This window comes from Notamacropus eugenii, chromosome 5 (genome assembly GCF_028372415.1).
Source record: "Notamacropus eugenii isolate mMacEug1 chromosome 5, mMacEug1.pri_v2, whole genome shotgun sequence".
In the NCBI taxonomy this organism is placed as follows: domain Eukaryota; kingdom Metazoa; phylum Chordata; class Mammalia; order Diprotodontia; family Macropodidae; genus Notamacropus; species Notamacropus eugenii.
Genome location: NC_092876.1, coordinates 56,570,786 through 56,587,845, shown reverse-complemented (window position 1 = coordinate 56,587,845; position 17,060 = coordinate 56,570,786). Strand labels below are relative to the sequence as shown.

Here is a 17,060-nt window from a genome sequence, read left to right as displayed (position 1 = left end):
ACTGAGGCAAACAGGGTGAAGTGACTTCCCAGGGTCACACAACCAACAAGTATCTGTGGTCAGATTTGAACTCAGGTCTTCTTGATTCCAGGCCTAGGGCTCTATCCATTGCACCACCTTGCTGCACCTACCTCTTCCACAGAACCCAAGCAACTATGACATTTCCCCATAGACCTTCATGGATCATTTTGTTGTGGTGGATAATGAGGATGATCCTCTCTTATGCACTGGAGATTCCATGTTGTTTGCATAATGAATAGAGAGCTCCTATCTCTCACATATATTGCTGATGAGAACCCTACCTCTGCACCCAGAAAGTCACTTAACTCTCCCCCTTCCCCTTCTTCCTTAGCAATTCTTTTGGATTATAAATTGTAGAGAAAGTGCTGACTCTCATCGGTAGGGGGTGTTTCCTCATGTGGGCATTCTCTATACTAATGAAATCCCAAGGCCAGCCTTTATCCCCAGCCTAATACTCTGATGAAGCAATGTTGTGTATTTCAGTTATCTGTATGCTTGGGGATTGTTCCCCTACTCCCCTCTCACTCCTCTCATGTCACTGGACAGTGAGCTCCATGAAGTCAGGCACTTGTTTATCTAAACTCTGAATGTCTCTCTGACCCAACACAGTGCTCTGCACCTACCATGCTTAATAAATGAGTAGATGCTCATTGAATTAAATCAAAAGGCAAAGCCACAATAAAGAAAAGTCCCAATGCATTTACCAACATTCCACATTTGTACAAAACTTGCTAGTTTTCAAAGGGGTTTCTGATCATTTTCTCATTAAATCCCTCCTGTGAAGCAGGCAAGGAAGGCATTATTGTCTCCATTTTACAGATCAAGAAACTGAGGTTCACAGTGGTCAAAGTGATTTGCCCAAGTCCTACCACTAGCAAACGTGAGAGCCAGACCTTGAAGCTCAGTTTACTAACTTGAAATGCAGGGCTTTTTCTCTCATCCTGGGCAGCTTTTCAGAGGCTACCCCAGGGAAGTGAATTTATGGCTGGGGTCTTGAGGGTATGGTGCCAGTACAGTTTCTGATGGTAAATGAATGCCATTAGCTAATGAAATCAGATACTATGAATTGTAGCAATCCCTCAAATGAAACTTGACCAATTTTGATAGAAGTTAAAACATTGACTAAAAAAAAAGAAATCAGATAAGTATTCAACAAGCTCTGAGAGATATAAAACACTGCTGATGCCAGACACAACAGACATTTGTTATCCTCATTATTTTGCTGTTATTTCACTGAGACTTTCTTTTCACATTTCATCACAGCACTGTGACCCTAGGTTGCACAAGGCCCAAACGGTGGAATAGAAGCACAGATTCTGCCAAACTCGAAAGACTTCCCAAATGGGTGTGAGGAGAATTTAGAGTCAGAAGACCTGGGTTCACAATGCCAGCTCTGCCACTTATTACCTGTATGATCATAAGTCACTTGTCTCTGAGCCTCAGGTTTCCCCTCTGTAAAATGAAGGACTTGGACCCTAACCTTTTTTGTGTCCTGGATCTCTTTTTGTCTGGGGATGCCCTCAATTCCTAGAAGCCTGGGGATGCTTAGGGACCCCTTAGAAGAATGTGCATGAAATAAAATGCAGAGGGTCATGAAGGAAACCAAGGATAATGGGATAGCCAATGAAATATCTTAAAAAGCAAGTTCATGGACCTCCAGGTTAAGAACCCCTGGACTAGATGGTCCTTAAGGACCCTTCTAATGCTAAGCCTGCTGATTTCGTGATTTGCTTATATGAATACAGGAAGTAAACTTCCTCTTTGGGATACACACCCTGTTCTCCTGTTTCTAAAGCCAATACATTATACTACCACACCAACTGGAGAATGCACCTCTACCTAGGGAGCCATCCCTTAAACAAATGATGAGAGAAAAAGAAAGACAGAGAGAGAGAGAGAAGAGAGGGAGAGAAGAGAGAGACAAGGGAGAGAACAAGACAGGAGAGAGGAGAGAAAGAGAGAAGAGAGAAAGTAGAGGGGAGAGGGGAAAAGAGAGAGAGAGAGAGAGAGAGAGAGAGACAGAGACAGAGACAGAGACAGAGACAGAGAGAGAGAGAGAGAGAGAGAGAGAGAGACTTTTCAGCAAAACTCACCCAAAAGCAATTGAACCTGACAGTATATGAAATATTCTATACCAGGGGTGTGGACATGTGCAGGGTGCAGTCTTTTGACTGAGTCAAAGTTTCACAGAGCAAATTCTTTTTATTAAGGGGGAGTTGTTCCGTGAAGTTTGGATTCAGTCAAAGGTTACACTTGAGGACCTAGAGGACCACATGTGGCCTCAAGGCCGTAGGTTCCCAACCCTATTCTATACCCATCGTCCTCCCACTTCTACAAAGAAGGGAGGAGGTATATTTTTTAAATCTCTTCTTCAGGGCTTAGGCAGGCATTTGGGCAGAGGTATGCAAGGATTAAAGGAGTATTAAGTAATTACAAGATGGATGGAATGGGAAGAAATAGGCCACCAAGAAACCAGAGAAGTTGTGCTAATTTGGGTAGCGTTAGGTAAGTGCTTGGAAGATCCATAAATAAAAGACATGAATCTTAGAAACACTTAAGAGAAGCTGACATGTATTTTGTGCCCAAGCACATCATTTTCCATCCACTGTTTCATTTAGATCTCACAACAATCCAATGAAACAGTTTTGTGATTCTCCCCATTTTGCAGATGAGAATATTGACCTATGGACCACACTTAGGGGAAGACTGATGAGAAAAAATGGTTGATGTTCACCTTGGATATTTAGTTGAGTAAACTTAGTGAGGCCAAGAATTGTTTTAATTTTTATTGTTGCATCCCAAGCTTAAATAAATGTTTAATAATAATAATATTTATAATAAAAATAGCTCGGATTTACATTTCTCCATAAGGTTTGTAGAGAGCTTTACATAGGTTATCTCATTTTTCTTCACAACAACCCAGTGAGGTAGATGCTAGTCAGGGTATGATCAAGTGACTTGCCTAGATTCCCACATCTAATTCATGTCTAAGGCAGAATTTGAATAGACATCTTCCTGACTCCAAGTCCAGAGCTCTATCCATTGCTTGTTGAGTTCAAGAGAAGAGGAGATTTGGGGAGACACAGTAGTTGTATTCAAATATCTGAAGAGCTATTACCCCAGAAGGGTGATTAGATTTGTTCTCCTTGGCCATAGGGAAGAGGTGAGAGGTCAAGGATGGACCTGTCAGTTAGGGAACCATCCCCACGCAGGTAGTGGTGGCAACCAGGTGAGCCAGATACTGCCTGAGGGAAGAAGATAGAAAAGGACCAAGGGCCAAGGACTGATCCTTGAAGGATGTCCCCAGTTCTCAAGTGGGAGAGTAAGAGCAGAGAGATATAGGAGGATGACCAACCAAAGAGGAATGAAGAGAAAATGGTTAGGAAGCAATGAAGGAGAATGGAAAAAAAGTCTGACTTTGTAGTCTGCAAACCTGGATTCAAATCCCACAGGTGTCACCTGTTACGGTGTGACCTTGGACAAGTCACTTAACCACTTGCAATTTCCTCACAAATGGGAGGAGGTAGGATGGGATTGGATAAGATGAATTGTTTTCCAACTCTCTCTAGAGCCATAAGAGATAAGGGGGTTGGGAAGACCAACAAGGGAGAGAAGCAGGAACGAAGATGGGGAAGATTAGGGATAAGGAGCTCAGTAACTCCTCAGCTGGGAGGGAAACCAGCTAGGTACGTGACCATGGAGTAGGGAGCAGAGATGGTGAGTCTTGTGACTTCTCTGAAATGTTCAAGTCTGTTACACATGACACACATTCCCATCCAGGAGGAACCTGATTCCTTGGCATTCTTACAAGAGTAGTTTATTCCCCCAGGGATGGATTGATCAGAATTCTACCTTCTAGGCTAATAGTGATTTCCTTCTGGTCTTTCCCCAAGGTTGTTCAGGGACCCTGGGAGTCCTAACATGGATTTTCCATGAGAATCATACAGCCTAGAAGCCAGGAATGGCACAAGGAAAAGAGCAGTGGTTCTAGATTCAGAGGTCCTGGGTTCAGGTCCTCCCTCGGTGATTGTTCCTCATGTGTTTTGGGGTAACTTACTTTGCCATCTTGGGCCTCAGTTTTTTCATCTGTAAAATGAGCAGATTGGACTCTATGGTCTCTGAGGTTCCTTCCAGCCTTAGGTTTGTGACCATCCATTTCTCCACTGCCCACCCACAAGAGAGCCTTGAAAATCAGCAGAATACTAGGATTTTTCAGATGGATATTTTGAGATGGAAGAGACCCTACAGATCTCTCCCCCTCTGTCTTCTAGGGATGCATTCCTTCTCACGCTTTAAAGGCCACCTCAGCCTTTACTTCCTCCTGAAAGCCTTCCCTGATCTCCTTGACTGGGAATAACCTTTCCCCTCTAACCTCATCCAACACCTTTCAGAGTAATTCTCTAAGGCCTGATTTGATGTTAGGTGATGACCTAGCATCACCTTCATGTTTAGATATTGCAGTGATGATGACTGTCCAAGGACTACCCCATCAGCGGGCAAACTGTTAGGTTCTATCAAGTACAAAGGTGTCAAGGATAGCACCCTGGGCTCATATTTTTGAAGCTCAAAGGGACAGAGTCTAACCCACAAATAAGGAAACTGAGGCACAGAGGAGTTCATAGGCTGGAAGGGACCTGAGAAGCCATCAAGTCTTACTCACATATGATGAAACTGAGGCCCAGAGAGGCAGAATGATTGCCTTCATAATCAAGGTGGGGATTTGAATTCATCACTAGGTGACCAACCTAGCATAGTTCATCTTTCCACCAGATTGGCAACAAGTGGATGGATATTTCATTCATAGCAACTCTCAAAGAGCTTCTCTTAAGTGATGGAAGTCTTTCAGGAATGTAGGAGATGCCCTTGCTGAGGACCCTCTTTAGAAAGGACTCTTGTTTAGGTACAAGTTGGACAAGATGACATCTGAGATCTCATCCAAGTCTGAGATTCTAGGGTTCTGGGAAATGTCAGAGCTGGGACTCGGACACTGACCTGGTTCAACTCCCAGAACACTAGTCTTTCTACATCAACAAAGTTTAGAGGTTCTTGGAGTATCCTGGAAATAGAATGAGAAGCCTCTAGGGGCACCACAGTGCACTGAGTGTTGGATCTGGAGTCGAAAAGACCTGAGTTCAAATCCAGCCTCAGACACTATCTAACTGTGTGACTCTGGGCAAGTCACTTAATCTCTATCTGCCTCAGTTTCCTCATCTGAAAAAGTTGGATTCAGTGACATCTCCAGTCCCTTCCAGCTCAACGTCTATGATGCTAAGATTCTCTAATCCTCTTTCCTTCTTTTAAATCACTGCTATGTATGTTGGTGCCTTATCCCACTTTCTAGACAGTGAAACTATGAGAACAAGACCCATGTCTTATATAAACATCACATTGATCCCAGGGCTGAACACAATTCTCCGTTTCCAGCCAGCATTTGAATATTTCTCATTCAATCCTCTCATTTGGCAGATGAGGATCAGAGATGAAGGATGACCAAAGTCACATAGCCAGTTAATAGTAGACCTGGATGGAGAAGCTGGAGCTCCTGACTCCCACTCCCATACTGATCCCAAGACACCTCCTCAGAAGGGGATGCCTTCCTGGGTCTCAGAAACATCTGATCTCTTCTTTGACACTGCTCCATCTCCCTGGGCTCCTGAAAAGCCGTTGGACAGGATCGGTGGGACGTGTGTAATGCTTGGATTGTGCAATCCCAGAGAGCCAAGGACCAACTCGTGCTCCAAAGCTGAGTGTCGCTGCCTGTGGGTATGTTCTAAGAACTCCTCACTGAACCTTCCATGGCCCAGGAAGTCACCAGCCTCAATGAGGGAAGTCACACCCAGTCTCCTCTGGCTCTCTCTAGCTAGTCATCCACCAAGCAAACACCCTGGCTGCTCACTTTCTACAGTGCCCCAATTCAGTCTGCTTTGGGGAACCTCTGAGCTCCCATCCAGTTTAACTCCATCAGAGACTTAATTAATCTAATTAAATTCATCTAATTAAAATCCAGCAGAGATTCTTAAATTGGGGCCCATGGACTTATGTTTTTTCCCCAAGATTTTGACTTCTTTCTTTCTTTTCCTTCCTTCCTTTCTTCTTTCCTTTCTTCCTTCCTTCCTTTCTTTCCTTCTTTCTTTCTTGCAATTGAGGTCAAGTGACTTGCCCAGGGTCACACAGCTAGTAAGTGTCTGAGGCTAAATTTGAATTTGTGTCCTCTTGACCTGGACTCTAGGACTGGTGATCCCTTGATCATCGTATTTGAATAAGATTGGTTTTCCTTTGTCAAACTTTGTGGTTTATTTTATATATCTAAAAGCATTCTTCTGAAAAGCCTTCACCAGACTTCCGAAGAGGTCCAGTTAAGAATACCTGATCTGGATCTATGAGAGTTAGGGAAAGGGGTGGGGTAGGGCAGAGGAGGTGTCAGTAGAATTAAATAAAGCCAGTAGTGAATATTTAATAACCAGCTTTTTTGGGGACAGAGTGGTGGTATGGGAGGGGATGTAACCCTGACATACTTCCAAGTTTAATTTGAATTATTAACTTTTTTCCATGATTTTCTTAAGTTTAGACAATCCACAAAACAATAGATCAAGTCCTGATTTGTCGTGTTTGCCAATTTCTGAACTGTAAACGCTCACAATGAAAATTTAACGATCAGCTCAGCACAACTCAGGCCCAAGCCCGGAAACCAATGAGAATGAAAATTTTAAAAAAAGGTGCTGAGCTGTTCTTGCCACTAGGAAAAAAGAAATAAGGTAAAGGGGTATAGGATGGAGACAAGGGCAGAGAGGGATGATAGAAGAGAGGGCAGATTGGCAGACAGGGGCAATTAGAACGCTCGGAGTTTTGGGGTGGGGGGAGGGGACAAAAGGGGAGAAAATTTGGAACCCAAAATTTTGTGAAAATGAATGTTAAAAGTTAAATAAATTTAAAAAAAAAGGTGCTGAGCTGGAGAAGTGCAAAAAGGGAAACTGGAGAGATTAAACAGAAGGAGCTCAGCCAACTAATGATAATATCTGAGAGATTAGGTTGTTGTTTAGTCATTTCCAGTCATGTTCAACTCTTCATGATCCCATGTGGGGTTTTCTTGACAAAGATACTGGAGTGACTTGCCATTTCCTTCTCCAGCCCATTTTACAGGTGCAGAAACTGAGGCAAACAGGGTGAAGTGACTTGCTCAGGGTCACACATCTAATAAGGATCTAAGATTAGATTTGAACTCAAGGAGATGAGTCTTCCTTACTCCAAACTCAGCACTCTGTGCACTATGGCACCCCCTAGTAAGGTTAATAAGACTTTGAGTTAAATCTAATAAGGTGAAATTCAGTGGAGATAAATACAAAATCTTCCATTTGGGGTAAAAAAATCAACTGGAGGAAGTGAGGGTGGAGGAGGGGCAATCAGACATGATGCTGTCCTAGAGGGCTAAAAAAGTTTTTGAGGCTCTTTTACAATGGCCCAGGGAGGCAGGAGCTACAGGTATTTTCATCCGCTTTTACAGAGGAGGAAACCATAACTCAGAGAAGTTAGAAGGTTTCCCCCTAGTCACCCAGCTCATAAGTATCAGAGGAGAGATTGGAATCCTAACCTTTGCAAGGCCAGCAGTCTTTCCATCACACATCACTGACAGTCCATCAGTCTTTGTAGGGTGTGAGAGTTCACTGAGTTGTCTAAATCCTGATGGATAGGTTTGTCAACTTGAGCAACGTCTAGAAGGTGTGTGTGTGTGTGTGTGTGTGTGTGTGTGTGTGTGTGTGTGTGTGTGTGTGTGTGTGTGTGTGAACAAACCCCTTTGTGGTTTGAGAGGTAGTTGTCCTAAACCAGTTGAGTCAGTTTTCAGTTCCATCAACAGATCCGCTGGGGTGGCAAATCTGTTCTGCTTCCATGAAATCTCACAAAGGCTTACAATCCAGGCCAAGGAGGTGAGAATCCAGAGGCTTCATAAAATAAGTCCAGAGGAAAGACTATGAAGTCAGATAACCTGGGATCAAATGCTGGCTTTCCCACTTTCTTCTTCCTGTGTGATCTTGGACAAATTACTAAACCTCTCAGTACCTCAGTTTCCTTATCTGTAAAGTAAAGGTGACTTCTAACTCCCCCTCTGACTCTAAATGAAATGAGATCATATTTGTAAAGCTCTTAATACAGCGCCTGGCCCATAGTAGGTACTACAAAGTGCTCATTCCCTCCCCCTTCCTCCCCTTTCCTAACTCATTGAGCTAGTTAAAAATAATGACAGTTAACATTTATATCACACTTTAAGGTTAACAAATTACCTTACAACCATTATCTTGATCATCAAGTATTTATTAAGCGCCTACTGTGTTCCAAGCACTATGCTAAGCACTGGGGAATTAAAATAAAAGTCTCTTCTTTCATAAAGTTGACATTTTAATAAAGGAGATGAAATGTGCCCGAGTAAATATAAGGTATATAATGAATAAATTCAACTTATCAAGAAAGGCTTCATGGAATAGACTACAGTCTTATCGATAAGCGGTCTATAAATAGTCTATGGTCTATTAAAACAGTCTAAATACTCTATAGTCCAATACCTACCATCAGGCCCTGTGCCAAGTGCTGAAGAAACAAATAAAGACAAAGGATAGTCCTTTTCCTTAAGGGGCTTGCGATCTGATCAGGGAGACAAAGAAGTAAGCAAATATATACAAAGCAAGCTATGTACAGGATAAATAGGAAGTGATTAAGAGAGGAAAGACACTGGAATTAAAAGAAGTGGGGGAAGATTTCCTGTAAAAGATGAGATTTTTAGATGGAAAGTCTTCTTTAAAGGAAGCCAGGGATAGGTAGTAGGTAGAGATGAGGAGGGAGAACAGTCCGGGCATGGTAGATGGCCACAGAAAATGTCCAGAGTCAAGAAATAGAGTGTCTGTTTTGCTTTTGTTTTGGAAACAATTGAGATTAAGTGACTTGCCCAAAATGCCACAGCTACTAAGTTTCTGAGACTGGATTTGAACTTGGGTCCTGCTGCCTCTAGGGCCAGTGCTCTATCTAACCTAGATGCCCTGAGTATCTGGTTTGTGGGACAGAAAAGAGACCGGTGTTCTGGAACATAGATTGCTGGACTGGGAGTCAATAACTTATCATGCATTGGCTGATATTTCCCTGTGGGTCCTCATCTTCAAATGAGACTATAAACTCCCCAAAGGCAAGCATCATCTCTTCTAATTCATTACATTAATCCCAGGTCCCAGCATGATGCCTGGTGAGCCTCCCAGCAACTTTTCACCTCCCTCTTTGGCAATCTTCTCTCTCCTCCTAGATTCCTTTTCCTCCTGTCAAGCGAACTGAGCTCATTCCGTCTCTTCTGAAAGGGCTGTTTCATAGGGTTATAGATTTAGACATGAAAGGAATCCTAGAGGACATTTCGTGCAGCCCCTTTTCATTTTACAGACAATGAAGAAGAGACCTAGAAAGAGGGAATGACTTGCTCACCGTCACAGTGGTCCTAGAGTGTGGATTTGGACTTCTGATTCCGTATCCAGAGTCCTTTTCTCTATAATGTACTGGCTACTCAACTCGTACCAAGGCACCCTTCCCCAGATGTTGGTGTCTTTTGCATCCTTGTCAACAGACAGTCCACCAGCGAGAGCATTACTGGGCACATCTAGCAAAGAAAGGTCCTGTTGTGGAAGCCACTGACTGGTCTTGTCATGGATATTAAAACGAGAAAGAAATGTACAGAGGTCTTGGAGCCTTTAATGAAGATTGGAAACTTCCATCTACCCCATATGTGTTTTCTATTATTCTAGTTATGTACATGGGGCACAGTGGGTAGTGTGCCAGACCTGGAATCAGAAAGACTCATCTATGTGAGTTCAAATCCAGCTTCAGACACTTACCAACCGTGTGACCATGGGCAAGTCACTTCACCCTGTTTGCCTCAGTTTCCTCATCTGTAAAATAAGCTGGAGAAGGAAATGGCAAACCACTCTAGCATCTCTGTCAAGAAAACCCCAAATGAGGTCATGAAGAGTTGGACACAACTGAAAAAAGACCAAACAACAAATTTATGTACATGGTATCTCCCCAACTGGATTATAAGCTCCTCAAAGGCAGACATTACTTTCCTTTTGCCTTTGAATCTCTATCGTTTCGCACAGTGCCTGGCATGTAGTAAGTGTTTAATAAATGCTTGTTGATTGACTGATGGATTGCTTGACTGGAAAGGTTTGGCATCCCCCAAACACAGGTGCACATTTGATCCTCACTTCACTGCTCTGCTGAGTCCACACATATTTCATACATAGTTTTATGTGTAGACCTGAGTCTTCAGGTGGAACGTAAGCTCCTTGTTTTGGTTTTGCTTTGTCTTTATACTTTCAGAGCCTATTACAGTGTCTGGTATACAGTAGGTGCTTAATAAATGCTTGCTGGTTGACCAATCTACCTTGTCACTGGCTCTCTCCAATGGCTAGCAGCCCATCTATGCTTTCCATACCTAATCACTGCCCATGAAGATGAAGCATTCCTCCCCCATCACCAAAGAGGTGGTGGACCTTTAGTTTAAGCTGAGGCATATGTGTCCAAAGATGGTCAATGTATGGATTTGTTTTTGTTTGAATGCACTTACTTGTTATAAGGGAGGGTCCTTTTGGATGTGAGGAGTTATTGGAAATGACAATGACATTTTTTGTTTTAAAGAAAAGTGCATTGATTTTTTTTTTGTGAAGAAAATAAAAACCATAAATGGTCCAAAGAACTAGTCAGAAAGGGGAAGAACTGAAGGTGATACCTTCCTCTTCCTCTAATATCTAGGACCCCTTTATCCCTTTCCTTTATATTTATAGGCTCACAGATTTAGAGTTGGAAGGGATGCCAGGGCTTATTGGATCCATTATACAGAGGAGAAAACTGAGGCTGAGAAAGAAATTAATGGCTCAAAGTAACAAAAACAGTAAGTAACGGAGCCAGGTCCTCTGACTCCGAGTCCTGTTCCTTTTGTCATAGTATCAAGATTATACCTTAAATATTATTTATTCATACATCAGTCAGTAAACATTTATTAAACACCTACTACGTGCTGGGCATATGAAGAAAAACAAAAGATGGTCCCTATTGTCCAGGAATCTTAATCAGGGAGACAATACTCAAATAACAACATACAAATTATAGAAAAATTAGAAATAATCAACCAAGGGAAGGTACTAGAATAAATGGGGATTGGGAAAAGTGAGATTTTAGGTGGGACTTGAAGGAAGGAGGCTATGAGCTCCTTGAATGTACGAACAGGTTGGACTTGTCCTCCAATGTTCCTTCTGTCTCTAAGACTATGCTCTTATGATCCTATGAGCCCCTTTTCATTTCTGCATGCCTGGTATGGAGCTCAAACAAGGTGATAGAGGAGTACACAATAGGTGCTCCATAGATGCTGGTTTACTTATCAAGTCCATCCTTGCCAGGGGAGGGAAGTCTTGAAGTTGGAAGAGACAGGGGCCACTATGGATGGTCTCTTCAAAGTATTGACTGATCAGCATTCATTTCCATTCAACAGGCATCTATTAAGTGCCCACTGAATACTGGACATTGTTTTTAACTCAGAGAAGATATCTATGTATATATACATATGTATATGTATATATATGCAAAGTACTGACTGATCATCATTCATTTCATTTCCATGCAACAGTCATCTATTAAATGTCCACTGAATGCAGAGCATTGTTCTTAGCTCAGAGAAGATATTTATGTATATATACATATGTAAGTGTGTGTGTGTGTTTGTGTATGTATACAGAGAGAGAGAGATTCAGACAGACAGAGAGAGAAAGAGGGAGGGAAAGAGCGAGAGAGAGAGCGAGAGAGAGAGAGAGAGAGAGAGAGACTTCTAAGGTCCCTTTCAGATCTAAATCTATGATCCCATGATCCTCAAGTCTAGCTAAGACCTGCCCCTACCCTCAAGGACTCTCACAAGTAGTATAAGATACCAAGAGATAAGCTTACTATATGAATATAAGAACATTGTTGTTCAGTCACATCCTACTCTTCATGACCCCGTTGGGGGTTTTTTCGACAAAGACAAGTTGCTGTTTACTTCTCTAGCTCATTTTACAGATGAGGAAACTGAAGCAACCAGGGTACAGTGACTTGCATAGAGTCACACAACTAGTAAGGGTCTGAGGCCAGATTTGAACTGAGGTCTTCCTGATGGCAGGCCCAGCACTCTATCCACTGCACTGCTATTAAAGAGGTAAAGTTCTGGGTTAGATCCAAGAGGAAAGCTCATTATCAAAAGGAAAATCAGGGAAGGCTTCCGGAAGGAGGTGGCATGGCATTGGAATTGAAAGGAAGGGGCAGAGTGAAGGGAAGACGAGCAGGGAGGAAATTTATTCAAGGCAAAGGGCAACAATGATTACTTTTCTACCTGAGAAGTGTTCTAATAATGAATCAACAAGCATTTATTAAGCACCTTCTGAGTGCTAGGCACTGGACCTGGAAACTCCCCAGATTCAACCATTCTTTCTTGAACGTGGAAGCGAACTTAGAGGACATCTTCTCCAAGCCTCTCTCTTTACAGATGAGAAAACAGAGGCTCAGAGAGGGGAAAACACTTGTGTATGGACACACAATAAGTATTGCATTGTAGGAAATGGCAGAGCTGGGATTTGAACCCACGTCGCCTGATACCAAGTTCTCACCCTCCTGCCTTCCATAAAAACATACCCTAAAAACCTACTTTGTCCCACAAGCAATGGAAGCAAGCTCATGCATTCTCAGCCCTCATTTCTATGCATGTCAGTAGCGACAGGCCATATTTCAGCGGAGTTTTATGACTGCCAAGCACCAATCCCCACAACAACTTCCTGAGACAGGTGTGAGTATTCCTATCCCTGGCTTAGTGAGGGTGAAGAGTTTTGTCTGGAGTCACATAGTAAGAACTGGAGCTGCTAAAACCATCTTCAAGTTGTTAGAGAGATAGAACATTGGGCCCACATTCAGGAAGACCTGAGTTCAAATCCAGCCTCAGATACTACCTTAGCTATCTGTGACACCCTGGGCAAATCATTACACTGCTGACTGCCTCAGTTTCCTCATCTGTAAAATGGGAATTGACCCCAAAGTGTTGTTGTAAGGATCAAAAGAGAGAAATATTTGTTTAAAAAAAAAACCCACTTAGCCCAGTGCCAGACAGACAGTAGGCACTATATAAATGCTTATTCCCTTTCTTTCCCCCTCATATATCTGACCATGTTGCTGTCTTGCTCAGAAATCTTCAGTAGCTCCCTATTGCTTTCAGGGGAAGACAGATACTCCCTAGCTTGGCGTTGAAAGCCCTTCATGATCTGGTTCCAGCCTATCTTTCCAGACTCCTTGTCTGCATTCCAGGCAAACTAGCTTCCTTCCCAAACTTGGCATTCTATCTCCTATCTCCAAGCCTTTGTCCATCTGTCCTCTATCCCCATATTGCTCCCTCAGTGCCATCTCAAGGAATTTTGGGTCTCCTTTCAATCTGGCCCCATGGAGGAAGTCTTTCCTGATCCCACTAATGGTCAGGGCTATCACACTGTTTCTCATATGATCCTGGATGTACTGTTAAAATATTTTGGAGATACCCTATCTTCCAGAACTAGCTAAGGCCCAGCAAGCAGGTTGTGCTCCTAATAATCCTTACATAACAATAATCCTTTCTGCTCTGAAATGATCTCATCCTCTGGCAGACCAGCACCAGGTGTTCACTAAGGAATTTGGCTCCCCCGATTTCCCAGGGTGACCATCCATCCCATGTTCACAGCCCCTGTTCCTTGTCACTGCCAGGTACTGCACTCCTGATCCCACCACGGAACTCTGGTTCTTTACCCTGAAGGATACCTATGACCTCCAAGACTTGAGACAATGAATGTTCCCACAGGACCCAAGAACACCTGTGTTGTTCCAAGGAATGCAACCATGAGAAATATCTCAAGATCTAGGAATGACTTTGCTATGGGCCAACCCTTTTTATGTAAATAAGTGGCCTCCTCCTTTTGGGGGGGGGGCTTCTATTTGCAAATGTCATTTTCCTCCCTCTGAAATTAATTAAACTTCTGTTTGTGTCCTGACTTTCCTGTCTCTAGTCTGCCCTGTTTGTTTGGCTCTGGCCACCCACAGGTTAGAGGCTGTTTCCAGTCTGGTTGACAGTACTTGTCTGTGAAAAGCACATTGACTTGGGAATCAAAGAACCTGGGTTCAAATCCTGCCTTTGGTGTTTATACCTCAGATGAAAGGCAAACCGCTTCATTTCCCTGGGCCTCAGTTTCCTCATCTGTCCTGGGTCACATTGTAAGAGTTACTCTGGGGATTGGCAAACTTCTTGGGCTAAACTCTGGGACAGGGATAGGCAACTGTGGCGTGGGTATCCAAGGTGACCAGTGGGCCTGCTGTGTCACCTCTTTCTTTTGGGAGATCTGTTGGCAATCATTATCATTGACCTTCCCCTGCCAAAAAGAAAGGGGATGGAACCTTAGCCTGATTCCTTGCTAGGGTTACTACTGCCGGTGCTAGCCATGAGATATAATTAATATCATTCATATTAATTAAGGAGCACCTAGGAGCACTATACTCAGTGGATAGAGCACTGGACCTGGAATCAGGAAGATCTGAATTCAAATCTAGCCTCTGACACTTACTAGCTGTGTGTCCCTGGGCAAATCACTTAACGTGTGCCTGCCACAGTTTCCTCATCTGTAAAATGAGCTGGAGATGGAAATGGCAAACTACTCGAGTATCTCTGCCAAGAGAACCCCAAATAGGGTCACAAAACAACAGAGAAAGCAGGTCTATGTGGAGCCCAGATGAGCCTTAGACCCCCTTCCAAATTTCTACTCCTTTGTGGAAGCTCAGTTCCACTGCCATCTCCTCCAGGAAGTCACTGGATCTCACTGCACGTCTCCCTGACACATTTGTCATTGGCCAGTTTACATCACATTCATCTGTGTTCGTGTTTAAAGAGCTATTTGAATAGAAATAATTCCTGCAACCCCTACTGCTACTACTATGAGACCCCTTGAGGGCAGGAACCAGGACTATTTTGTTTTTGTCCACTGGCAACAAGTCCAGGATTTTTATGTAGGGAATAGTTTTTAATTGTTTGTTGAAATGAATGAATGAGTTGCTAGTCAAGTCTTACTTAAAATCATTAGCTTATTTTAAAGGATCTCATCTCCAATTAGTTTCTTTTCTTCTTTTTTGGAGGCAATTGGGATTAAGGGATTTGCCCAGGGTCACACTGCTAGTAAGTATCTGAGGCTGGATTTGAGATGATGTCCTCCTGATTTCAGGCCGAGTGCTCTATCCAGTGGGCTACCCAGCTGCCTCTACCACCTTCTCTTTTCAAAGAGTCAATGTGTCATGTTGGATGGAAAGCTGGCCTTGGAGCCAGGAAGACCTGGGTACAGATCCTGCTTTTGGCACATAATGTCTATGTGACCCTAGACAACTGATGTAGCCTCTCAACACTTTGGGCAGCTCTGAGACCTGAAGTTGCAAAGAAAAGGCTGACTTATTTTGGTAGGAGGAGTTTCTTCACCCAGAAGGTTTCTATATTTATGAAATCACAAATTCATTTGGTCCCTAGCTTTACTTGCCACTTCTCCTTTAAGTCTTCCCCTTGGGACTTCAAACTCAAGGCAATTATTTTCCCCTTATGGGGTAAACACCATTCTCAAGGAAGACTCAAGGAGATCTCAAGCAACTGTCTGGGGGCTGGTGTTTGTGTCTGTTGCGGGGCTGGGGAAGCCTGGTTATCAGTCCAATGCCAGATTCCAGCCACAGCATGTAAGCTAGACAGATTTCAGCTCAATCAAAGCAATCCTAATAATTGGGGTTGTACTAACTGGAGTGGGCTAACATACATAAGTCACTGAGCTCCTCGTCACTGGTGGTATCCAAGAAGAGGCAGAAATATAGCTTGTAGGGAATGGGAGAGAGGACATTCCCAGATCAGCCCTGAGGCTGGACTGAATGAACTGTGAGATTCTGTGATTCTATTCAACAGAAATCAGCAAAAGTGTGTACATGTGCTCAGCTCAGGAATTAAAAAGGAGCTTGTTGTCTAATAGCAGGAAGGACTGAACAGACAACGGGAGACAAGGGACAGTGGTGTTAATGCAGAGGAGAGGTTGGGGCCACGGGCTAGGAGAGTTCCATACAAGAGACGAAACAGCCTAAAGTGTCCATAATGTCTGCATCTATGAAATGAGAGGACTGAACTAATGCTCCCTAAGGGCCCTCCCAGCTGTGACACTGTGTTCTAAGGGCGCTCCCAGCTGTGACACTGTGTTCTAAGGGCCCTCCCCACTGTGACACTCTGTGTTCTAAGAGCCCTCCCAGCTCTGACATTCTGTGTTCTAAGGGCCCTCCCAGTTCTCACATTCTGGGTTCTAAGGACCCTCTCTCATCCTTCTTTCCAGCTCTAGCATGGCATGGTCGGTGTCCTGTGCTTCTGCTTTTCTCCAGCGAGTAATTATACCCTTCTCAGGACTGCTCAGAGATTATTAGCTTCATTAACTGCTAAGCTGACAGCATTTACTGGAAGAAAGCTTCTGCCACACTTATCAGATAGTCAGAGCTACCCACCCACCTGAAACAGCAGAGAGAGCTCCCTCCTCCTTACCCATGCAGGTCCACCACCGTCTCGGTGCCCAGCACACACACAGCATAGGTGGGTCGATCTAGCGACACCCGGACGAGCCTCTTCTGGGCCATTTTCTGCGGTGTGGTGTCAGCCTATGGCCTTCAGCACTGCCCGTGGGCTGCTGTCTTTATACTGGGTAAATGAGTCAGCAGATGTGGTTTGGAGGTCACCGGTTTGCTCCTCCCTGTTCCCAGCCATGGGTCCTGGGTTCCTCTGGGCCTTTCTCAGGCTCCTAGCCTGTGGCCGAGTGAGTTGTCATTCAGCCTCCCCAGGTGAACAGAAGCCTGATATTAGCCAGAGAAGTCCCAGGTTTACTGAGTGGAAAGAGTTCCATCTGAGATGCCGCTGGTATCTAGAGCTGTCATTCCAGGCAGCCTTTGTTTGGAGTCTGGAGAACCAGCACTGA

The 17,060-nt window shown here is 43.7% G+C and overlaps 1 protein-coding gene across 1 annotated transcript in view; it reads right to left on the bottom strand.

Annotated features, from left to right (window-relative positions):
• LOC140504277 (protein-arginine deiminase type-4-like) overlaps positions 1-16,735 on the bottom strand; it is a 46,840-nt gene extending 30,105 nt beyond the window's left edge. Inside the window, exon 1 of the mRNA XM_072609049.1 lies at positions 16,634-16,735. Coding sequence (XP_072465150.1) covers positions 16,634-16,725 — 92 coding nt within the window. The 5' untranslated portion in view covers positions 16,726-16,735. The remainder of the gene's footprint in view (positions 1-16,633) is intronic.
• Positions 16,736-17,060: the final 325 nt, after the last annotated feature.